At 53.3% G+C, this 25,030-nt stretch overlaps 1 protein-coding gene across 1 annotated transcript; it reads right to left on the reverse strand.

The window, feature by feature from the left end:
* Window positions 1-2,640: 2,640 nt before the first annotated feature.
* LOC121459721 (carboxypeptidase Z-like) lies at window positions 2,641-23,641 on the reverse strand. The gene is made up of 11 exons (XM_041669698.1): window positions 23,430-23,641; window positions 19,178-19,210; window positions 17,071-17,445; window positions 14,736-14,948; window positions 12,388-12,584; window positions 11,635-11,796; window positions 10,930-11,088; window positions 8,325-8,460; window positions 7,336-7,475; window positions 4,119-4,218; window positions 2,641-3,068 (listed from the first exon to the last, which is right to left on the reverse strand). The coding sequence occupies exons 1-11, from the start codon at window positions 23,515-23,517 to the stop codon at window positions 2,722-2,724; spliced, it is 1,950 nt and encodes a 649-aa protein (XP_041525632.1). The 5' UTR covers window positions 23,518-23,641; the 3' UTR covers window positions 2,641-2,721.
* Between the last annotated feature and the right edge of the window lie 1,389 nt (window positions 23,642-25,030).

Consider the following 25,030-nt stretch of genomic DNA (forward strand, 5'->3'; position numbering starts at 1 on the left):
GCAGGATCCAGGGACCTCCCTCCCCAAGCCTCTGCAGAGCAGACCCCTCCTTAAAGCACTCTCACGATCTCCCTTCCCCTTGGAATACACTTGACTTCAGATCATCTGTGACTGAGGGTGACCTTGAAGCTCTGGCCCTCTGGCGTGCTGGAGTGTCACCCCAAGTGCTGACGTAACAGGCGTGACCCCACACGAGGCTTCCTTGTCATAGTCACAAATCCCTTCATGTCCATCATGTGTGAGGCTTCCCAGTTGGGATCCAGCTGTTTCTCAGGCCACAAAACCTGCAGAAGCCCCTTCCCTTCTCATAGGCTCTGGCTAAGACCTTGTCTGTGAGTTTCTAGCTAACAGATCCCCAGACACCAGGATCTGTCACCTACGAAATGAGTTTACATCAAAGAAGGTATTGGTGGCCAACACCCTCTTCCCTACCCCCTTTCTCTACCTCCTGCCTGGGCATCAGCAAGCCTGGCTGCAGGCGTGTGCTGTGAAATCATTCTCAGAATGGACCTGATGAACAGACCCCACTTCTGTGATACAGACCCCGATTCCCTCTGTTCAGATCCTCTCCATGTTTCTATCTCTGGTCCTAGGACCCACACTCTCCTCAAAGCCCCCACCACGCTGTTGCCTGTCTCTGTCTCGCTACAGCATTAATAACTTCTAATAACTGCTTGCTCCTCAGTGACCCATCTCAGCATCCTTGAACAACGAGTGGGGACCTTCAGGACTTTCAGGCTAACCCCTGAGTTCAGTCTTTCTTCCTTGGAGCCCTCTCCCACAAGGTCTGACTCGCTCTGAATCTCTTCCTCTTGTGTTTGAAGTCCTAGGTTTTATCAGACCGCCTCAGGCATTCTGTAGCTCACCAAGAAGCTTGTAGCTCCCCCCCACCATGGAGTTCAATCTGGACACACCCATGTGTCACTCTTCAGTGTCCCTTTGGGAACTTTGTGTCCTTTGAATATGCAGCCTATATACTCCGGTGGCCCTAGGTACTTCCTTATAACCTGCCTGGCAACAAGGCCCAGAGTGGGCAGAGGCTCAGAAGCAAGGAGCAGATACACATATGATACTCATAGAACAGGGTATCAGAAGATGACAAGAAGTCACTAAGGATGGCCAGGGTTCCATCGGCAGAACAAGGGGCTTTGGAAGGGCATGGTAGAGCGATATGAATATTCATAAAGAAAGGAGGTTGGTCCGGCTGTCACAGCCTCATCACCTCCAACTGGGCCACTGCCCAGGCTCTCTGACTACCTTCAGGCCTCTCCTCAGGGCCCAACACTTGGAGTCAGGCATGACTGCTGTTGTCGGTCACCTCAGCTCCACACTCCAGCTGCAGTGTGAACAGAACAAGAGAGCTACATGGCTTCTTTTACACATACCCTGCCAGGACCAGGCTGCCACCAGCACATACAAGACCCTGGCAGTCTGGACCTGCTTCTTCTACTGCACCCACATGATCTTCCTTTGGGGTTCCCACTACAGGGCATGCAGTGACTTCAGCATGGTGTCTTGTACACAGTGAGGCCAAATAAATGCTGACCTGTTGACCATCAGACACCTCGAGAGATGCAGGGCACAAAAACTCCAAACTGAACAAGACTCCCGATCATCCTTGGAGGCTAGGCAGCTGTGAACTGTGGTGCTGGTGGGATGGTTTAATGGCTCTAGGAGCCACCACATATCAGAAGCCCATGAAAAACACATGTAGACTGTGGCCTTGAGAACTTGAAAGCAAAAAACAAATAAAAACGAAACAAAACAAAAACCAGGAAGTGGCGGTGTGTGCCTTTAATCCCAGCACTTGGGAGGTTGAGGCAGGCAGATCTCTGTAAGTTAGAGGTCAGCTTGGTCTATAGAGTGAGATCCAAGACAGACAGGACTACACAGAGAAACCCTGTCTCAAAAAAAAAAAAAAAAAGGAAGAAAACTTATGTCAGGGCCTAGGCTGCCAAGAGGCCAGGGAACATATTAGTGTGTTGTCATGACCCCATGACACGGGGGAAAACAGATACCTACAAACCAAGCAGAGAGAGAGCAGCTCTTCCAGAACTAGGCTATGATAAACTTCTATTGTGTAAAAATTCCAGTTTGACTTTACTATGCAGTGTGAGCTGGGTAGCACTTCTTCACTGGTGCTCTCCTGGAAAGCAACAGAACTGTCCATCTAGTGACCCCTGGGACTGGAAAACCTTACAGTATGAGAGAGATACGGTAAGAGAGAGAGCACCCGTGGGGAGCATGCGGCTATGGAAGGTCCCTGAAGGAAGGGCCAAGGAAGACTGGGCCTCAGAATCAGAACCCCCACGGAGCCTGTGAGCCCCAAAAGCAGATTTCAATCAAGCTGCGGGGATTCCAGTGCCAACCAACTCTTCATCTTTGCGGCCTTGAGCCTGTCTTGGAGTCACCTCTGTGTAACCCCACTTTCATCCAGGTGACTCCTGGCCTCTCGATCTGCAGCAGCAGGATCCAGAGCTCAGCCCACAAAGCCTCAGGGACAGGGAGAGCACCACCTAGAGGCTTCTGGCCAGGACCAGTTCAAGCTGCCCTCAGTAGCAAAGACCCCATTCCTCCCCTCTCAGCAGGAGTCTTTCATCACAGTGGGTAAACATGCTTTAATAAGCTGCAGAGGCCGTGTGTGATGTCTGTGACTGGGGGACTCCAGAACCAGAAGCCCAGGCTGCGGAGGTGGACATCCCGGTAGGGCCTGAGGGGGTGCTAGTACTTGAGCAGCCAGTGTGGCTTGGTTGGGCTCAGTGACGTGAAGTAAGACCACCACCATGGCTTGCTCCCACTAGCTGGCTGCCTACGTGCCCTGGGGGGCTCGAAGTCCAGCTGTGTGGCCTCTCCCTGGGGCTCTTGGGACCAGGGTAAAGCTCTTGAAGGTCCAGGAAGGACGTTCTCAGGTCCTGTCCTCAGAGGCTGGAGGATGAAATCCACGCGGCCGGCCCTCTTCATGCGCAAGGGAATGGTGACTCTCTTCATAACCTTGGAGTAGCCGGGAGCCTGAGCAATGACGATATGGGAACCAGGAGGAAGGAGTCTCCAATAGTCGCCATCAGGGGCTTGAAAGAGAACAGACACAATCCTCAGAGGGCTTCAGCCCCAGGCTTGGACAGAGTATGATAGATGGGGATAAGAGGACCTTAGCCCTTGGGTGGGACGGGCATTTGCCTCCACCTGGGAATGTCCTCTTCTTTCAGGTCCCTAATTCATCCCTCAAAGCCCTACTTAGGTGCTACCTTGTCCTGGAAGGCTTTACCTTGTCCCCATAACCAATCAGCAAGTCTACTTCCTTGTACAATGATGCCACCAGAACCCATGTTACAGGTCTTTTTAATGATTGTTGAGATTACCTTATTTTACGTGGGCGAGCCTTTTGCCTGCACATATATATTTTCACCACAGGCAGGCATAGTGTCCACAGAGGTCAGAAGATGACATTAAATCCTCTGGAACTGGAGATGGCAGGTGGCTATGGACCACCATGTGTGCTGGGAACTGAGCCTGGGTCCTCTGCGAGAGCACTGAATATTCTTCCTGAGCTACCAGCTGGGAAAGGCCTGAGGACAGCCAGAGCCCAGGTGAGTCAAAACCAACTTTGCAGAGTGTTGTGGGTTCCATATGGAGTGTCCCCCATTGCTCATGTGTTTGAAGAAACTGGTGCCGGATTAGTGGTGGCATTTTGGAAGGTTGTGGAACCTTCAGGAGGTAGAGCCCACTGCCGTGACTTCTCTACCAGGCTGGGCTAGGAGACGAAATGAATCCTCCCTTCCTTAGGCTGCTTCCTGCCAGGCATTTTGTCACAGCAACAAGCTAAATAACTAAGTATCCTACACACAGTGACCAGTGTGACCTTTGGGGCCATAAGAGGATCCTGGAGGGAGGTGGCTCCAGGCTGCCACCTCTGAGAAGGAGGTGTTTTTCTGGGAACACAGCAGCCACAGCAGAACTGCCTCTTCTCAGGCAAACCCAGCAGGAGACACAGCACAGGGCACGCAGGGTCTCTCCCTGCTGCCACTCTCACAAACCAAGCCAACTGGGAACAGACAGAGCACCTGTGGAATGGGACGCCTGCACCGGCCTCACCACAGATGGATGCTGTCTGTGCTCACCTGTGGTGACATCGTGGCGGATGCCTTTCACTAGAATCCGTGCATTTTTGACAGGCTTTCCGTATTTGTCCGTCACCACACCCTTGATGCCCCGGTGCACCTGGAGGTACCAGAGAGAAGGTACAGAGGTGACACCTGCCTACAACTGTTTCTTTCACTGATGCCCCACCAGGTTCCTCTGGGTTGGGGTTCTGCAGGTGTAATTAAGTCACTCTCTGGGCCTTATTTCCTTTTGGGGGGTTGTTTTGTTTTTTTCAAGACGGGTTTCTCTGTAGCTTTGGAATCTGTGTTGGAACGTGCTCTATAGACCAGGCTGGCCTTGAACTCACAGAGACTCACCTGGCTCTGCCTCCCGAGTGCTGGGATTAAAGGCGTGTGCCACCGCTGTCAGGCCCATTCTGGGTTTTTTGGCTGACACTGCAGCTCTGCCCCAGAGTCCTGTTCACTTTCCTTCTTGACCTCAGACACTGAAGATGACCTTCGCTGTCTATTCCTAGGTGCTTCTGAGCTCCAATACCTTCCTAGCTTCATCAGGCATTCCTGGTTCCCTCTGAGCAGAGGTTCTAGAAGGAAGCCTGGCAAAGACACAGCCAGGGGCCTCAGACCCCAACCCACTATGGATTCTTGCATGTATTGGTCTATGCACCAGACACCCTGCCCATATCTTCAGAATAAAACCTAAGACCCATAGAGGACAGTCACAGGCCTAGATCCACTCAGGACTACTGTGAATTAGCCCCATGGCTTCCCAGCCACACTCTGTGTCTTCCGCACACAATGACTCCTACCTCAGGGCCTCCTGACCCCAGTAAATCATTAGATTCTTCACACTCAGCTTCCTCAGCTACAGAATGGGTCTAAGCGGAGCCAAAGCTGCCAGCAACACCTAGGGCTCACAGTGCCTCTGAGACCAGCAAAGACAGGAGCTTAATAATCCCTGGAGTTAATCTGCTCAGAGCCAGAAGTCCTTGGCAGCTGCCACCCCTCACTCTTGACCCTCAGTGGCATAAGGGGAGACGTAACCATCAGATCCCTTCCTTCCTACATGTTACCAAGAATCCGGTGTTTAATGTGCCCTGGGAAAGGAGGGCACGTAGAATGCAGGGCGAGCTCAGGATAAGAACTCAGTTCTGATAGGAACAAGTTACCCGGACGGGTGACCTGGATGTTCCTGAGCATGGCTTGCTGTTCTGTGGATCTGAACCCAGAAACACTATCCTGTGGGACAGGACGAGGGGTTTCAAATGCCAAGCTCCCCCCGTGGGAAGTGTTGGGAAAACTGATGGCGCAGATGGCACCACACCACCCAGCTCCTCCTCAACTGCAGAGCAGCAGGTGCTGAATCCCACATGTGACATGGGCTCTGCTGACCTGGCTAAGGCTGTCCCTTGAGTCAGTGGTCAGTGCTCACCTCCAGCTCCCACACAAGCATGCCTAGATCTCTGCCCTTCACCTTCACCCTCTTAGAAGTCAGCCCCAGTCAGCCCCTCTCCCCACATCCAGACACTGCCATTCTTCAGCCTCCAGGGTGTCCTTCCCGCTAATCCCTTTGCCTCAGCTCTTCTCTCCCTGCTGGGCCTGAGAGTTGGGCCTTACTCTTCTGCCCCTTAAGGAAACAGAGCCTATCCATAGAAGCCCCTCCCCCTCCCTAGAGTTTGCTAGTCTCCAATCTGTACTTCAGCTCGGGTCCTCTCCTGCCACCCAGGGCCTGGAGCTGTGTGGCAGAAAGAACTGGTCCTGTCTCTCCGACCCCCACCCCTGTTCTGCTCAGGATCACTGTGAAAGTGACCTCAATTGGCCATGACAGACCTGATCCTTATCAGGACCCATGACTGCTTTCCTGGGGGTCATCCGTCTCAGAGGCCAAGTGCTGCCTGACTGGCCACCACTCCGCTTGCCATTAAATCTTCATACGCTAATACTTCATGTACAATATCCATGGAGCGATCCCAGCCCCACCAAAGGCTCCTACTAACTCATTTTCCCCAGACAGCCACAGAATGGCCTGAGCACAAACCTCTGCCCCAAGTCCTGCCTATGGATGAGACATGCCTGACAGACAGACATGCCTCACAAACAGACATGCCAGCTACCACAGAACAGACACCCAGCCACACGGCCACATTCTGTTCTATCTGGGGTTGTGTTTGTCCCATTTCTGCTGCTCTATCAAAGCTCAGCCTGCTCTTACCTAGCAAATGGTTCCTAGTCTCTCTAGGAAGGACAGGGCTCCAGGACAGAGCCTTGGGGACACAGTCTAGACCTGAACTCCAGACAGCTGCCAGGCCACAGTGTACAGTCATTCCTTTTCCTCTATCTCCCCTATGTCATAATCATGTTCCCCTGTGGCCACAGTGGCCCTTCTTTCAAGACCCATCAACTAAGAGTAGGGCTGCCTAGGGTAGGGCTGCCTAGGGATGGGACCAATCTAGGGGTGGGACCAACCATGAAGCACTGTGCGCTTGCCACAGCCACCTTGCACCTGACCTTGCTTGATTTCCTCAGGAGGTGCTATCTCCCTATAACCCGCCAAGCCTCGTCAAAATTTTGCAGCCCTCATGTGAGCTGTGCTGGTTGAATCACTGGGCTCAGGAACGCATTTCCCTGACTCAGCAGACTCTAGCTGAAGGATCCAATGGGGCTTCCTGAGGGTGTCTCTCCAGCCATGCCTGTCTCTGCCTGCCCACCTGTGCCCACATGGCCTCAATGCAAATAGGCAATTAGTCTCGGGCGATCTACCCTCCACCCTCAGGCCTGATGTGTGAACAAAATGTATCTCAAAGTCATCATCTCTGAGACCCTCCCTTCCCTCCTGCAGCCACACCTCAGTCACAGGAAAGGACCCCGGAGATCTCAGTCACCTCACTGAGTCCCCTACTGTACCCCCTCTGCTCAGAGTGCACCCTCTTCCTGCCTGGTTTATCTCCTCACTGGCTGCTTTTTGGTAACCTCCAGGGCTTGAAGGCTGGGCAGCCACCCTGCTCACAGGCTGCTAGCCCCTGCTCTCTCTTTGGCAGATGCCAAAGGGCATCTACCTGGCACCCCCTCCCCTTGAGTCCGAGAAGTGGTTGGGAAGCCCCCTGTCCTAGTTGGATGGTCAGAGAAGTCATGAACAGACACTTCCATAGAGCCCCAGACAGAGCCCGGGGATGAGGGAGTCTAAGGGTGGAGCTGGACCCCATCCCACCATGGTCAGCTCCCAGTGAGCAGGGCTCACCATCTCCAGGAAGTTCAACAGGGGCTCCTTGTTGTGTTGCCACAGGCCGTAAAGCGCGTCCTCTGGCGGGAACTTCACACAGCCCAGCTCCACTGTGATCTCAAAGCAGTTGGTGTGTAGGTAATTGAAGTCAGACATACCTGTGGGAGGAGCAGCTGGGTGTCAAGAGCAGAGACCATGGCCCTGCCAGCTGCAGGAAGGGAGCCGGCTGGCCTCTCCAGTTCGGCCCTCGTCGGACATCTGAAAGCCTCAACAGTAGGACCCTGTCCCTGAGGAACCAATGTACCTGAAGCTTTGCAGGAAGAGAAGTTGCCACACCCCAAAAGATGCCATAGCTTTGGAACACAGAAGGGCAGCTCTCCGCCACCTGAGCAGGACTGGTCAGAGGGGGCGAGGTGAGCCCCAACCTTGCTAACTAAGGCCTCGAGTCAGCCTCTTGCCCTCATCTGCAGAACGGTCCAGGTGGGAAGTGTGGTGGGTACAGAGCGAATAGGGTGAAGGGTGACTGTTCCCGTGCATGTGGGCCCTTCAATGGGTGCTCCAGGATGCGCACAGCATTTGTGCCTTCCCCCAGGACACAGCAGCCAGTGAGGACTCAGGGGCCCTGTGGATGCTGTGCTCAGAAAAACCCAGAGCCCTTAGAGTAAAAGTGCCCCGTGATCTTATGTAGAAGATAATCTCATCCGTTAGGACCTATTACACAGAACCAAAACTCCTCCATTGTCCCTGAAATGTCAGCTCCTCTGGGGACTCACCACTGCACCTACCAGCCCTCTATGACCCTTAACAAGCAGCAAGGGCTTGGTCATGAGTGGAATCACCACATGGGTGATTATAAAATAAACTTCACAGTGGCTTCCAGTCACAGGACCACATCATCCCAGTCCCGCCTCTCCTGGAAGATGGTGACCAAAACTCAAGCCAGATCCTGCCTGAGTGCCAGGGCCCTGCTGAGGGAGGCCCCACCCACCCGCCTGTGCAGGCCGCACCTCCAGTGAAACTGTACCAGTCTGCCCCGTTGATGATGCTCCCCTGCTTCAGGAAGTTGCCCCCACACCTGTTCTCCGACCTGTCCATCATCCTGGGGTGGACATCAGCATAGGCTCTGGCTAGCAGCTTGAACATCTGGAGGTGGAGATGGAGAAGGAAGGCGATGGCTCTGTAGCCCTTCACCATCTACCTAAACATGGGCATGGCTCCTGGGTTAGCCCCAGGACCTGAACTGTCTGACCCCATCCTGCGGCCACCATCCTGTGTTCCTCTCCTCCACTGCCATGTGGGTGGAGGCCCGGGAAGAGGCTGTAGCCATCATCCCCCAAATCCTGGGCACATGAGCCTCAGGACAGGCTGAGAGCAAGGATGTGGTGCAGGGGAGTGGTGTCTGCAGGCCGTGTTAGCAGGTGGGGCACAGACCTAAGGACTGCACATGAATAAGGCAGCTAGAGCCGGGTGTGGTGGCACACCTTTAATCCCAGCAATCACAAGGCAGAGGCAGGCAGATCTCTGAGTCTGAGGCCAGCCTAATATACATAGCAATTTGGGGCAGCCAGGGCTACACAGAGAAACTGTGTCTCGAAAAACCAAAAAGAAAGAAAGAAAGAAAGAAAGAAAGAAAGAAAGAAAGAAAGAAGGCAACCTCATGCTAGGCCGGGCAGGTACAGACACCCAGGAAGGCAAGTCACTGGGCACCAGCCCTCTCAGCAGCTGCCTAAGCAAGTGCCATGGTGAGCTGCAGCTGTGCCAACTAGGGCTGTGGCAAGTAGGAAGGTCTGAGGGCATGATTATGGCTCCCAGGGCTAGCTCTCCCTGGCAGGACAGACACTGGCAAAGGTGTACCTAAGGGACGCCAAGCGAGCTCCTTTCCTCACACTCCCCCACCTCTCCTGAGACTGTGGTTTCCACAGAGCCTGCTGCCAGCTGCAGGCTGCATAGTTATTGATTGAGGATTGATGGCTGGGGAGTAGGCTCATTTCTTCTGACTCTAGTGGGACCCATTGAGGTGAACCTCCCCCCGACGGACATCCCCAGATGCTGAGGCTGGGAGGCTGGCCTGACAGGGAGGGGCTCCTGCTGCTCAGGAGCACACTTGGGGATACACTTGCTCTACAAAGGCACACAATCTGATACCCCACACTGAATGAGCGTGCAAATGAATGTGTGAGTGAGCATAGATGAGGAACGAATGAATGAATGAACGAATGAACGAATGAGCGGATGGTTAGAAGCAGGGCCAAGGATCCAGAGGGTACAGGTGTGGCTGGCACAGCCCTTGCAGCCTGCAAGTATGAGTGCACTGAGCCTGGTCTGGTTGCGCAGTGGCCCCTGACGGCCTATACCTGAAGCATCTGTCCATACCTGGACATCTCCACCTCACCCTTGCCCCATGCTCCACTAGGAGAAGGCCCAACCTCGGAGAAGCCCTCTCTAAGTCTAGGCCAGCTTGAGGTTCCTCCCCCGACACATGTGTGAACACAAGCACATACACATGCTCCAAGGGCATGCAAACACAAACATGAACGCACCCGTGTTCACACAAGTCTACATACACTGTGCCCCAGCCTTTGGGACCCTTCGTAGAGGCTGGGCTCTCCTGTCCTTGTTTGTTTGGTTTTGGTGTTTTGTGTTTTGTTTTTTGTTCTATTTGTTTTGTTTGTTTTCCTCTATGGGCAGAGGACCCTCAGAGTAGGAGGGAGCAGTCCCCTCTGCCATTGTGGCCCAGGAACAGGGAAAGGACTAGGTAAGACCACTTTGCTAAGTGTTTGGGATGGGGGTGGGGGTAAGGGAAGTTGTTTCCCCTGGCCAATTGGCTCAGAGATCAGGGAGCTTGGTGCCTGGCCCTCATCCGTCCTGGATGGTACCTACCTCCGGGTCCCTTCCTCTATGTTTGCACTGAAAACTGCCCTGGAGGGTAGACCAGGTTCCCTGCACCCAGCTGATTCTCCAGGAGGCCGGACTAGATACCAAGCTCAGACCTGCACAGGCTCCCCTGGGGCAGGAGCCCGCAGCCTCTAGTGATACAGGAGGGAATGGAGAGCTGGCCCCAGGCCTGGGGGACACCAGGAACAGCTGAATCCTCACCCCACGCTGCTTTCTTATCCTCACAAGGCAGAGATCAGTTACCTGTCTCCTTGCAAACTCAGGACTGGGTAGCACAGCAAGGCAGCTTTAAGGTTGAGAGTGCCTGGAAGGGTCCCAGTGTCACGTAATCTCACCCACGGTGAGGAAAACAAACCTGAGAAATCAGGGTCTTTACCTCAGGACCCCTGCAAGCAGCAGAAGGCCTAGAGCCCTACCCCTAATCTCTGCCCTCAGTTTAGAGTCCACTGGGCACCATACATGTGGTAGCACTGCTCCCTACTGGTGTGGTCTGGAATAACATGAGACACATCAACACAGGAAGAAGCCACAGCTTCTCCCTGAGGTTGGTGACATTGAGAAAGAGCTTTTCTCTGCTTGACTGGCACTTCCTGGAGCGGGACAGCAAGCAAAGAGGCTGCTGAGGGTTCAACAACACCTATGTCTCCATGAGTTAGAACAGAGTGACTGTGCTCACCGAGAACGCCTGCTCAGGCTTGTCACCATTTCATCTCTCACCTTCTCATCGGGCGTGGGAGAAAACATCTTTTCCTCGTGGGGGTGCTTGGAGAAGTCGAAGGGATAGGACACCACCAAGTCACCCCCATGCAGGCTGGCTGAGAGGACGAAGGGAATGTTCTGTATCCACTTCATGATGGCCTTGGTCTCGGGGGCCACCTGCGGGGAAGGAAGCGCTGCTTTCGGGATCTGCCCGCTCCACTGACCACCCAACATCCATGTCTTTCCCACCCACACCAGACCCAACAGAACTCCTGGCCAGCTGCTACAGTTCTCTCCAGTCACCATGAAGTTCCTGCTGGACATTCAGGCTGGAACTAACTTCGCCCCTCCTGGTCAGGTCAACTTCCCAGGCATCTGAGGAGCATCCCCCACCCGATCCCAGCTCCTGACTGCTCTGTTCCTGCATTAGACCCCACTGGCTTCAGAAGTTGTTCTTACATTAAGCAGATTATTCTAGCTACAGAGGAGAGAGCTCCTGTCAAGCTTGGCTCATACTTAAGGGGAAACTCGGGGACTCTGGGAAAGTGTCTGGGTCATGAGTGCTTCAGCAGGATGCAGGCCTGTGTCAGCCCTGCTGGAGACCAGAGAATTCCAATACATCGTTCCCTGGTCCAGCGAGGCATAAGTCTAACTCGCAAGCCCTCGAGAGGGACCCCTGGAGTCCCTAGCTCAGAGAGTGGGCTCTAGCCACACAGCTCCTACCTTACCCCACCAGTAGTACTGTGAGATGGGGATGTGGTCTGTGCGCACACCACGAGCGGAGGCCAGTCGGTAGTACTCCGAGGTCAGGTCAGGGAAGTTGCGGTTTAGATCCAGGTTCTGTGCGTTCTGCCTCCCACTGGTCCAACCGTTGTAGCCAGCACCCTGAACACACGGGCCCAGCCAAGGATCAACAACTCTCCCCCCCCCACACACACACATCTTCCAGCCCAGCTGGGATGAGGGTCAAGCAGGACTGTGGCTTCTGTGGCTTCATTGATGAGCCCTTCCTCCCACCTCTTACCCCTCCACACAGCCTTTCCCCCACCCCTCAGCATCATTGCTCCCACTGTTCTCCCACGCCTGGGTACCCGCCCTGCCCCACCATAGCAGCCTATACCACTGGCCTTTTGCCTCCCTTGGTTCTCATCCATGTCCTTCTGTCCCTCCTTGTAAACTGCCCTAACCCCCACCAGCACACTTTCCTGTTGCGACGCTTTCCCTGATTTTTCCTGATTGGCAAGAACTCTATCACTGAGCTACATCCTCAACCCTGTCCTAGAACAACACACCAAGCTCTGCTCTGTCGGTACCCATCCTGCCCACCCATCAAGCAGAACGCTGCAGTACTGCTGCTTGCTCAGTCCTGGTCACCCGGAGAGGTGGCTGCAGACAGACCCTCATCAACAACGAATAAAGTCAGAAGTTAAGAGTGTCAGAGGAAGCGGCCCATCTCCAGGCAGCAGGAGCTCCCACCTCTGCAGCCGCCACCTCGTAGCCATCAGGGTTCATGGATGGCAGCAGGTGGATGCGGGTGGTGTTCAACAGGCGCTGGATGCGGGGGTTGCCCAGCAGGTACTCAGAGCACAGATACTGGGCCAGATAGATGAGCATCTCCCGTCCCGCCACCTCGTTGCCATGGATGTTACCAATGAGCTTCACCTCGGGCTCCACTGCAGGGAGAAACTGTGATGTGGGGTGTTGTCTCACAGGCTTGGTAGGACTGATTCCTACCAAGAGTCTCCGAGAAAAATGAGTTATCTAGGCACTTACTTCTTGAGCTCATTTCTTATGTTTAGCCACAATGATTAGCCATAAGTAAAGGATGCTACAATCATAAATGGTGCCATTGATTTGTGTAACTTCTATTGATATCCTTTATCCATATTTGTGCAACAAGTCGAACACTTCAGGGCTTACTAGGTAAAATAGCTGGCCCTGGGAGGGGAGGATGAATAGATGCATGGATGAGCAGATGAGTGGCTGGACAGATGGATGAGAGGATAGATGGACGTATGGATGAATGAGTAGATTGATGATGGATGGATGGATGGATGGATGGATGGGTTGGTGGTTAAATAGACAGATGGAAGAACACATGAATAAACAGATAAATTAATGTATGATTGGGTAGATGGATCAGTAGATGGTTTGATGGATGGATGAAAAAATTAATGAGTAAATGGATGGATGAATAGATGAATGAATAAAATAATGAATGATGGATAGAGGAAAGGGTAAGTGAGGGTGCATGAGTGGGTGGGTGGATGGCTAGATGGATGGATGGATGGATGGATGGATGGATGAATGGATGGGTGAAAGGGTCATGGAAACAGTAGACTAGACCTGGCAGCCTTCCTCAGTGTGGCTGTAGGAAAGTCACCCCTACTAGTTGAATCTAACATTGCTCATGTGGAAAACAGAATCTCCCATCCCACCTGTTTGGCTCAGCATCATTCAGCTATAGGTGTGGAAGTCCATGCCCTTCACCAGGTATAAACGACAAGGAACTTTCCATGTCTGTAGGGGTGGGGGTTAGGTTTGCTCTTGGAGACCAGATGTGACTTAGTGACTTCTGGCCCCTGTGGGAGATAAGGCCTTTGAGCTTATGATGTCCACACTGCCCAGTCCAACAAGGTGAAAGCTGGGTAGAGGTGGACAACTCAGCAGAATACTAAGCCCACAGATTCTGGAACTAGAGGCAAGGATGGCTACAGGACAGCGGGGGTGGGCGATGGAGCCAAGGGAGGACCTGGGCTTAAAGATGCTCTCCGTGCTGTCTATAGGCACTTGTAGGGTCAGCACAGCCTATTCACACTGGAGATGAAGGCCCAAGACAAATCTTTATTAGAACATTCTAGAGCCCCAGATGCAGTCAGCTTGGTGTATCTTCTCCAGCTCAGAGCCACTAAAGTTTGATTTCCTAATTTATACCACAGCAAGGAAGCTGCAAAGGGCCTGAGCCATCCAGCATTTTCCGCAACTCAGAACAGACCTCCATACCTAGTATTGCTGGACCGTGGTTTGGAAATGGAAAACCCGTGTGTCCACCCCATTAGCAATATGTTTCACACGTGGACAGAACAGAGGGAAAATAACCAGGACCCAGACCTGCGCAGACCCGGGACTCACAAGGTTGCGGGGCAGCAGTGGTGGTGACAGCGGCACACTCTCCATCAAGGGAAGCTCTGGAGGCATTGCCCACTAAACCTGACTCCTGACCCAGCGTCCTCTCCAGGACCTGCTCCAGTCCCTGCAGTTTTCACCCTCTCGGAACACTTTGTACTCTCCCTGTGTATGTCTACTGTGTAGGTGGCTTATTTTCTTGCTATTACTCAGTCTCCTCAGATCAGCATCCCTGCTGGGATGAGACCAACTCATCTTCTTGTCCATGCTCCCAAACTCACAAATGACATGAGTTTTCTGAAGAAATCCTTTATACACACACACACACACACACACACACACACACACACACACACGGTCTTTCTTGGTTCTGGCTGTCTTAGAGCTCACTATGTAGACCAGGCTGACCTCCAACTCACAGAGATCCTCCCGCCTCTGCTTCCCAAGTGCTGGGATTAAAGGTGTGCATGACCACACCCAGCTTGAAGAAATCCTCTTTGATACTGTCATTGAGGACTGTGGTCATGCAGCACAAATCACAGCCCCCAAAGCGTCACCAGGCCCAGGTGATCGTGGGTGGGTAAGCAGATGGAGACACCAAATGGCCACGCCCGGCTTGTGTACCCCAAGGCTAAGTGGGTCAGCAGCATTCTGTTCCCAGGGACCGAATCACACCCGGGCCTCACATGGTCACTCACTCAGCTCGTGCTGGCCTGGGCGGCTTGAGAACTCGATGACCAGCAGGTCCTTGCCTTCAAAGCTGCGCCCAATGCTGTAGGTTTTGGCCACCTGGGAACAGCGGGCCGCCGTCCTCTTCAGGACCCGGGCCATCTGAGCATAGGAGTGGTGGGCAAAGCGAATGAAGGTAGGTGGCAGGCCTGAGGGCGGGGCCTCCTCGGCATCCGGCTCTCCTGAGGAAAGACGTGGGATTGGGGCTGGGGTGTGTACGACATATTGGCTCACGGCTCAGATGGCTCACCGGCCTCTCCCAGCAGCCTCCTCCCCCAACCCCCCCATTCAATTGGGGTGTGGAGGTGACACGTAGGCCTCCTGGATGGCACCGCCACAAGGTAGCCCGTAACGGTGCCCAGGAGATGCATATGGAACATATCTCCACTCCCAGTGTGTAATGACAGCGATGTGTGCGTGTCTGCTGGGAGCTTTCCAGTGTAAAACGTAGTTCCCAAGAGAAGGTGCATTTAGGACTCTTAGGCCTACAGAAATCACTGAGAGGCTGCCGTCTGCCTCTAACCCTGACACTGCTCTGCACCCCACTGTACTGGAGCCATGGGCTGTACTGTGTTAAGACTTGCATGGTCCAGGCAGCATGACCCAGAGTGGCTTCCCACAGCCTGCAGTCTGCTGACATTGTTTCCAAACACTTCTTCAACGGGGAGAACCCACAAGGAAGAAGATGGGACTGGGACAGTGGTAGGTCACAGTGTGACACCCCCCCCACGCCACCACATTTGCCCCCCTCATTTCCCTGTCCCTCTCTATAGCAGAATCCCAGCAGCTAGCGGCTCTGGGGCCCTCCTTAGTCCTGTTGACTGCAGGCCACCCAGGGCCACCAAGAGTTAATGTCATTCCCGTTGTGTCCCATTTGTGGTTTTCTTTCTGCTCGAAATGATTACTGAGAAGAAAGAACAGACGAAACTAGCAATTTGGTGGTAGACAAGCCCAGAATAATGCCTCTCCAGCAGGCAGTGCCTGGGCTTTCTTGAGGCAACAGGCTCAGTCAGAATGGGTTGGCTTCCTTTCTGCTCCCCAACCTTGCTTGCCACCTCCATGCCCGAGCCCACTGTGGGCACAGTCCTGCCTGCTGGCATAGCGCTTTCTACCACCTTCTGTACCTGCAGGTGAACCAGCCAGTCCTCCCCAGAGGAATACCAGGCTCCAAGACCAAGCTCAGCATGGCGCACCTCCTACCAGCCACTCACACATCTTTCCCAAAGCCTCTCTGTCTCAGTACACAGTAGGCACTCAGCAGATGAGGATGGACAAACCAGCCCATCTACCAATGGCTGGCCAGAGTGACTCCATTGGAAGTCCTTTTGCTGTCTTCTTCCCTGGCCCTATCTCCCAAATGCAGCAGAAGACTAAGAGCTTGCAAAACAAGGCCACAGGATGCCTGGGCCCGCGCAGTCCAGCTGCTGCCCTTCACCAGCCAACACAGGCCACGTGGGGCTGTTGAGCTCAGACAGGAAAATAATATTAAATCACAGCTAGTGGCTTCTGCCTTGGACAGTATAGAGGTACTTGTGTCCATCCCACAGAAAGCTCCATGGGCCAGGGTTGCATGGTGGGTGCTGGTCCCTGGTGGGAGCACTTTCTAACCACTGTGTATAAAGTGGCAGAGCTGTGCTCACTGAAGTGCTGTGCCAAGCAGCCCTCTGGGACCTCCACACACATCCTGAGATGAGCTACTCACTACCACTCAGCAAGGCCCATTCCTCTGCTACAGGCCCGTCCTGAAAAAAGCCAAGTCCTTCTCTCCACCATCACACGTCCTGCCATCCCAAAGAGTCCGCTTGAAGAGGCACTTGGACTCACAGAGCCTGTCATCTTTCAGGCCCAGCCTTGGCCAGCAGGTCTGCTAAGGAATTCCCTTCCCAACCCACATCAGAGGCATGACCAACGCAATGCAGTTTTCTGGAGGAAGCTGTAGCTAGGCACTCTGTCTACCAAGCCTATGCCCCCCCTCATCTGTCTGCTGGGCAGAGGCCTCTTTGTGGGGAGGCTCCTTCATAGGCCTGACTGGGACACTTCCCTTTTTGATAAGTGAGTCCATTGATGCAGGAGCCTTTGAGAAATGGTTCCTTAGCAACGGGATAACCATTCCTATAACCCGACTGGTACCCTTCTACAGAGAGCAGAGACAGTACCAGAATGTGGTTCTTCTCTGTCTGTGCCATCCCGGACTCAATTGATCTGTTTGCCACATGGTCCTAGTGGATCCCTGACATCTGCCTGCCCACACAGTAACCCCCAGAGCTAATGTACAGCCTGGAGCACCCCAAAGCCTTGCCTTACCCCGGAGCTGTTCCAGAGGATCATAGCAACCTTCCTCTTCTGGTGCGAAATATCGGGCACAGTCTAGAAAGTAGGGCCAGGCCATGTCGATGGCATCAAAAGCCGGTTGGCAGGTCTCCCGCAGGCCCTCACAGACATGCCGGCAGGGCCTTCGGGTGTGGCCTCCCTCACATCGGGGGACCAGCACAGAGCACCCCAGCAGCCTCAGGTCAGGGTTGCACTGGCCCTCCAGGAGAAAGTGTAACACACCCAGCAGCATGTACTCAGGGCTGGACTCCACCGTCTCCCACGACCGGTGCTGCAGGGGTGTGGGAAATGATGTCTGGTTGTAGGCGGCATCGATGCAGGTCCTGAGATGCAGGTCCACGCAGGTGGCTGGAGAAGGAGAGTCTTAGGTCATCTGATGACCTATGCCCAAGTAGATACCACCTAAGGCCAGGTCATGCCATGGTGGAGCACTTGGTCTTTGGGGAGAGGCGAGGACAGGGCTACCGTGGAGGAAGCAGGGTCTATGGGAGCACACAGGGAGGCCTCTGAACTGACTGCACCCAGCCATCTACCAGCAAATGGGACAGAGTGGCAAGAACCTAGCAGAATGGGAGCAGGCTGCCTCCCCTGCCCAGGGATGCTTGATGAGGCCAGTAGATTGGTAGAAGCAGAAACAAGTCTCGAAACAGCCCCAAAGGAGAGATGTCCGTGAGAACACAGCACACATGGAATGTCCTGTCCTCTAGGGACAAGGTTAGGCCCTCTCAGAATTGCACGTGGCAGGCCTGGTTCTGTTCCTCCTCTTACAAGGACACTGTAAGTGCAGGCCAAAGAATGCTAGCTCCTCTGATATTGGACACTTTGCGCTGGGCCAGTATACATGGCTCCAACTGTCCTTCCTCCTGCAGCCCCCTTTTGCCAGGCAGGGCCTTCTGACTTTCTCCAGAAGCCCCAGAAGCTGCTGGGCGCAAAGTTGTACCCTCAGTCCAGCCTCTCCCTCTGCCACCTGTCACCTGCTCCTCCACTCCCATAAGAGACATCATGTGGTGCAGACCCTAGATCTCGCCTCTTTCCCATGTCATGGTGTGCAAAGGACCCGGTTTTCACGCTCAGCTGCCTTCTTTTCAAAGCATTTTAGATATGTTCATTTTTGTCTTATTTTCTGGCCTCAGGATATTTGAATTCATTTATTTATAGGCAGTTCAACCACAGCTGGAGCGTGGAAGTCATAGGACAACTTAAAGAAGTCAGTTCCTTCCTTCTACCCCAGGGAGGACCCCGGGGATTTAACGCAGGTGATCAGTCTTGGCAACAAGCACCTCTGCCCACTGAGTCATATTGCCAGCCCAGTTTCTTGGTATTTTTGAGACAGCCCTTGCTCCATAGCTCAGGCTGACCTAGGACTTCTATGTAGCCCAAGTTGGCTCCAAATTTATGGTAATCCCCCTGCCTTCGCCTCCTAAATGCTAAGGTGACAGGCATGAGCCCCCAAGCTCAGCTATGGCACTGGTTGTTCTATGGGGGAAATGCTCCCTGGTTTTGCCTATCTTCTCCACACAGAATACACTGGATGCACATCAGAGAAGTTTGCCTCTTCCAGAGAAACAGCTGTGTTCTCAAGCCTGTCCTGGGCGTTTTAAATGCATAGCCTTGAAGTCACTAAGTGAGATGCTCTCTCCCTCCTTGTCTCAGTAAGGATGAAACCAGGACCTGGGGGTTTTAGGAAAGGACAGGTCCCAGTTCACAAGCCCACCTGGGCCTGCACAGCCGGAAGTCAAGGGTGGCATCTCTGTGCTGGGGTGTGGATCAGAACAGCCTGTGTTTAACATGCAGGAGGCCCTGGGTTCCACCCTGAATAACAGCCCCACCCCCAAAGAAAAGAAAATGAATCTTATAGCAGGAAACAAACGCAAGGTTGGCCTTGGAGGGACTCCTAGCATACCCCAGGAAAGAGCTGGGCAGGAAGGGCAGGCTATCCTTTCGTTTGGTCTAATTTAGTTGGATCTGCTGAGTTTGCTATGTTACCCACATCGGACGTCAGCATCTCTGATTTGACATCATGGAGGTCAGGGGACTATAGAGTTCCTACAAAACAAAGCATGGGTGGGGTGGTACCTACCACTGTGTGTGGAGGCCAGCCTCTGACAGTTACCTGGGAAGAGAGACAACCCTGAGTTAGCAGCAGACACAGGCACACATCTCTCCCTCACAGCCCTTGCCAAATACTCACTGGGCACCAGCCCTGTTCCATCCTCTGCCGCCTTCATTCCACTGGTCTGCACTGTTGACGTCTGAACTTAAAGCAGCACGGGCACCTGACTCTCGGGTCAGGAACCTGAGTCTGACAAACCGTACAGCTTGTCTAAGAAAGTGGGTGCATTGTCATTGCTCTGGCCCAGCCTGGAACTAACTTAGAGGTCCTTGTGGCCACATCCCCATAGCCAGCCAAGCACCAGCTTCCACAGTGTCCTGAGCCATCAGCCTCAGACTGTGCCCATGTCCCTCCACCACCACACTCAGACTGAACATTATTCTAAGAGTCATCCAAACAGACACCCCAGTCCCAAGGACACTGGAAATGCGGGAATCTCAGAGCTGTGTGAGTTGGGGACTCCTTTTTGGGGAAAAAACCCCACAAAACTATTCTTGCAATTGTGGGGCCTCAAGGGCCTCCTAAAAACTCCCTAATAAAATCCAGAAAGGGCCAAAAAAAAAACCTCTTGAACACCAGCAGTTATGTCCATTCATGGTCCTGTTGGACACCCCATGCACATGAAAGTGCCAAGGAGGAAACTGTACCGGGTTTAAATTGGACTGGCCCTGAGACAGGGCCAGAAAGGACTTTGATGGCTTGTGCTGGGAAAAGGCCAGAAACGTGGTAGGATGACCATGGTCAAAAGAGGAGTCTCAGGAGCAAGCGTGCGTGCATGGGAGAAGGACTCTGTCAGCAACTATGACTGTGGTGTGTTTCATTTGTATTCTAATAAAGCCTGCCTGAAGATCAGACAGTAAAACAGCACCACTGGTCAGTCTACGGACCAGGCAGTGGTAACACACACCTTTAACCCCGGTAGCCACACTAGTTGCCATAGAAACTGGGTGGCGCATGTTTTTAATCTCAGTGGTGCACACCTTTAATACCAGATCTAGAGAGGATTATAAAATGGGAGGAGACAGCTCTCAGACTCAGTTTCATTCTGAGATTCCTGGAGGCAGGATCGCCTTTTTGGACTGAGGCAGAGGTAAGAGCCAGTCGCTGGCTGTTTTGCTTTTCTGACCTTCAGGCTGAACCCCAATTTCTCTGAGCTTTTATTAATCGTACTTCAAACGACTGTATTTTGTCCTGTTCAGGTGGAACATGGCAGCCAGGAGCCTGGCAGGGGCACAGCACCCTTAGGTCCCTCACAAGATCTGGCCTTTTCCCAGCACAAGTCATGTAGCAGGTGATCACGGGAGTGAGTTGCCTGTGCCTGCCACCCACAGAGAAGGCAGCCAGGGGCTCAGTCACACTGTGGTGACTAGAACCCTCTCAGTGTCAGGATGCCTCAATTCTTTTTTTAAAAAAATATTTATTTATTTATTTGTTATGTATACAATATTCTGTCTGTGTGTATGTCTGCAGGCCAGAAGAGGGCACCAGACCTCATTACAGATGGTTGTGAGCCACCATGTGGTTGCCGGGAATTGAACTCAGGACCTTTGGAAGAGTAGGCAATGCTCTTAACCACCGAGCCATCTCTCCAGCCCAAGGATGCCTCAATTCTGGTCCTGTTCCCAGGCTGTCATGAGACAGGCAGCATTTGAGACACCATTCCTCTGCCTGGTACTCACAGGGTTGCCTAGGATTTTACCATCTTTGAGTTTGGGGGTTGCTCTTGGTGGTTTGAGACAGGGACTCGTGTCGCCCAGGTAGCCTTGGACTCTCTTCATGTTGCTGTGGATGATCTTGAACTCTTTTTTTTTAAAATATTTATTTATTTATTAAGTATACAATATTCTGTCTGTATGCCTGAAGGCCAGAAGAGGGTGCCAGTCCTCTTTACAGATGGTTGTGAGCCACCATGTGGTTGCTGGGAATTGAACTCAGGACCTCTGGAAGAGCAGGCAATGCTCTTAACCACTGAGCCATCTCTCCAGCCCCTGATCTTGAACCCTTAACCCCCCTGTTCTCCTCACACATGCTGGGATGACAGGAGAGCACATTATGCCCGATTTCCTCCTCTTAAACGACGGGGACGGACTTACAGACTCCTAGGGTGTGGATCTGGGTGTGTACCCAAGCCACAAGAAGCCCCTGGCACCCCAGGACATACTCCCCTCCTCGCACTAAACATGCTGTCAAGAACCTTGCACATGAGCCAGTGCAGTAGAGAACAGAGAAGGGTCCAGCCCCTGGCCTGCCTCTGGGCTCACCCGCGCACTCAGTGAGAGCCTGGACAATCTCCCTTTACTGTTGTGCAGGTGGACCTAGGATGTATAAAAAACAAGCTAAGCAAGCCATGGGGAGCAAGCCAGTAAGCAGCACTCCTCTGTGGTCTCTGCAGCCGCCCCTGCCTCCAGATCCCAGTCTGCCTTGAGTTCCTGTCCTGACTTTCCTCAGAAGGTGTGAGCCAAACAAACCCCAAGTCATGATGTTTATCACAACAATAGGAAGAAAACCAGAACATACTTTATTCATCTTTTATGTCAATGAAGAGATATTGAAGTAGTTTTCCAGATTATTGGATTAAATTTGTATTATTTAAAATCAGTCTCACCCATTTCTTTCCCTCTTTGAAGTCCGCATGGCTGACCTACATCAACCACAAGGTGGCAGCATTTCACCAAGGCAGGGATGGAAGCTGCCCTCAGACCCACCTTCTCTCTTCAACTGACCCCTCTAACAGAGAAGTCAGAATGCCCTGGGGTAGATCAGAGCAGCTGCCCCCAGTCAAGGTGTCACAGTAACATCCCAAACTTAGGCTCAGTGAAGAACTAGAGCCCTCTGCCAAGGTAAAGACCAGGCAGAGAAGTGTATGCCAGGTTTGCTCCTGGCCCCTGGGACAAGGGGATGGGATGGAGGTGGAGAATGAAGTTGTGACCATCCTTAGATATGAACCCTGGACTGAAACCATCAGGCTGATCCAGAAGCATCCACGATCTGAAAGCCTACTAAACTTCCATGTGTGCCCCTAGGGAATGAGACTGGACCCAAGGAAGTTACTCCCTCCCCGCTAAAATACTCCTGATGTGTTGTGGTGTTGCTCAGTCAAGCTAGGGACGCAGCTCACCTGAGTGAGGAATCAGGTGTCTGCAAAGCAACTTAGGTCTGGGGTCTGGGGGGTAGTGCTCCTGGCATGGGGCAGACCAGGAAAGGCTTCCTGTAGCACAGGTTCCAAACAAGCTTTTGACTCTGCATTATCTGTGACATCAGGAGTTCAGAGAAGAATCCTCCTTTGCAAGTTTTAGCAGTGCTAGACAGCCACAGACTGCACACAGATCCACACAGACTTGCCCACGCACACACTTGACTAATTGGCCTGCACCGTCCATTCTGCAGGATGGACCGAGGGCCAGAGGAGGCCAGGGGTAGGGAGAAAACCCCAGGCTGAGAGCAAAGAAAAGGAACATTGTGTTCCCAACATCCACCTGGCCAGAGCAGGCGGGCTCTCGGGTGACTGCAAATTCTAGCTCTTAAAATCCTACATCTGATACCATGGGCTCTGAAGGTGGTGGGGAGGTCCAGCTAGATTCAGGTGGTTGCTATTGATAAAGACCCCAAGAATGTGAACTAGATGCACCCCCACCCAAGTAAGAGGGAAACTGGATCCCAGCTTCTGGAGAGGCAGTGGTACCAGAATGGAGTTCAGGACTCCAGACTCATCCTCGGGACCCTCAGTTAAGATCCCTGATCCCTCCCTTATCCCTGTCCTATCCCTGCAGAAACAACACTCCACCCTTCTCTGGGCCACTTTCAAAGGCAAGTTATACACGTTGCAGCCAGGAGTTTGGAAGGAAGGGTCAGGAGTTTGCTATAGCCAGCACCTCCCCATTCCTGGAAGGACAAGGGACTCAGAATGCCTTGTCTTCCAGACCTGGCACCTGCTCACTCCGACCCATTTACAGATCCCACCAGTCCAGGTGCCTGCTCTGCGCTGGCGGGTGCTGTGTCCGTCTGGGCTCTGCTGTCGTCCTAGGGTCCCTGGTTCAGCTGCGGAGAAAGCCCAGTGGCCCAGCAAAGTTCTCTCTACCGCCTAAGGGTCACAAGGTAGCAGCACCCTTAGGACATTCTATCTAGGTAGTAGCTCCACAACCCACAGGGAGAGAAAAGATCCCAGGTGGGTTGAGGGAGGTTGTCTAAAATCTACCCAGAGAAGCAATTGCGACCTTACCGGAGGGATGGGATCCAGGCGAGCAGTTGGGGTGTGCGGCAGCGGCCAGTGTAGCCAGGGCAGCCAGGAGCAGCGGCGGTGTAGGCATGGTGGGCGCGCAGATGCGCTGGAGGGTGCAGTGATGTGGCACTCAGGGCGCGCGGGTGGCGCTGCTGGGCCAAGTGACTGGGGGTGGGGGGCGAGGAGCCGGCGCAGGAGTCGGGTTACAACCGGCCGTGCCAGACACTGGAGAAGGGATGCTGGGGAGGAGGAGGAAAGACAGATAAAAGCCAACTTGCCCCTAACCCCTCCAGGAGCCCCGCCTCCTCCAGAAAGGGACTTGCCCTGCTGTGGGAGGCTCTGGGGAGCCGATCATCAAATCCCTGCTGATTAGGCCTAAGAACGTTGGTCTGTGGGTAGACGGAGCTTGCACCAGAAGCGGAGATGGGTCCTGACCCAGAGCTGACCCCACCTGGAAGTGAGCCAGGCCTTGGTCAGAGACAGCAAAATGAGGTCGGTTATGCCTCGCGTGCCAATCCCCTGTGTAGATTCTCTACTAAGGAAGCTGCTTGTGGAGCAAAGGTACTATGGCACCCCCTGCCTGGGCGCTGGCACGGCTCCGGCTCCGATCCTGTGTGGGGCTGTGGGCCAAACAGGTTCCCTGGACTTTGATTCCATCACTTGCAGGGCCCATCAAGGACCTAGCTCACTGGACCCTCCTGAAGGACTGTATAAACTGAAGGCAGTGTCATGAAGTGGGGAGGTGGCCCACTGGTGACCAAACTCCAGGTTATATCTGGGATAATGGTAGCATTTTTCTACACACCTGGTCCCTTATTTCTTGCCTTCTCCACTCACAGCTTACTGGGTGGACTCCCAGGGCTACCAGCACCCAAGTGAAAAATAAAAAAATAAAAAGATGACCTGTGTCCCATATGCTCAGTCTTTCTGGGCCTCATCATTTGGCTCAGGTCAGACGCTGTTACTGTTGTATCTATACGCATATCTGCCCGCTAGCCACTGGTCACTGCCCCACCGCCTCTCTGTCCAGTTGTGTGCACATGTCACAAGCTTGGGGACAGCTCCTTGAGACACCAAGGTAGCACTTAGTTCTGTTCCTAGCTGAAGTATTTGGCCCAGATGAATTTTAGGGGTCAGATGCCTTTATGGGCATCCTCTATGCCCGGGACAGCTGGAGGCTGTGGTCCAAGCCACTTAGACTTGGGTGAGAGGTTACAGTCCCTCTATGGAGCAGACCCACCCTCAGGGAGCGTGAACCATCTCCACAGCTGTTCTGGTCAGAGCCATGCAAGGCAGCATTTGGGTCCACCTGGGCTCAGCCTTGCCCAACAAGGACACTTGGGTCTGCCTACCAGCCTCCTGAAACCCCACCTCTGGCCTTCTCTTTGAAGACTCCTGACTTGGCCTCTCATCTCTGAGTCTGACTGGCAGTATGCAGGCTAAATGCCATGGGAACTATGGGTCTCCTGTGATCCTCTTCCACCAGCAGGTTTGATTCTCATTCATACAAAGCTGTGCAGCCCTCAGTGGGGGCTTCTTCTTCATCCGTAGTCATACATAGGAACCCACGCAGCCTAGAGTCCACAGCCCTTCAGACTTGA

Source organism: Microtus oregoni, unplaced genomic scaffold (genome assembly GCF_018167655.1).
Source record: "Microtus oregoni isolate MIOR12 unplaced genomic scaffold, Mior012 000019F_ref0000042, whole genome shotgun sequence".
In the NCBI taxonomy this organism is placed as follows: domain Eukaryota; kingdom Metazoa; phylum Chordata; class Mammalia; order Rodentia; family Cricetidae; genus Microtus; species Microtus oregoni.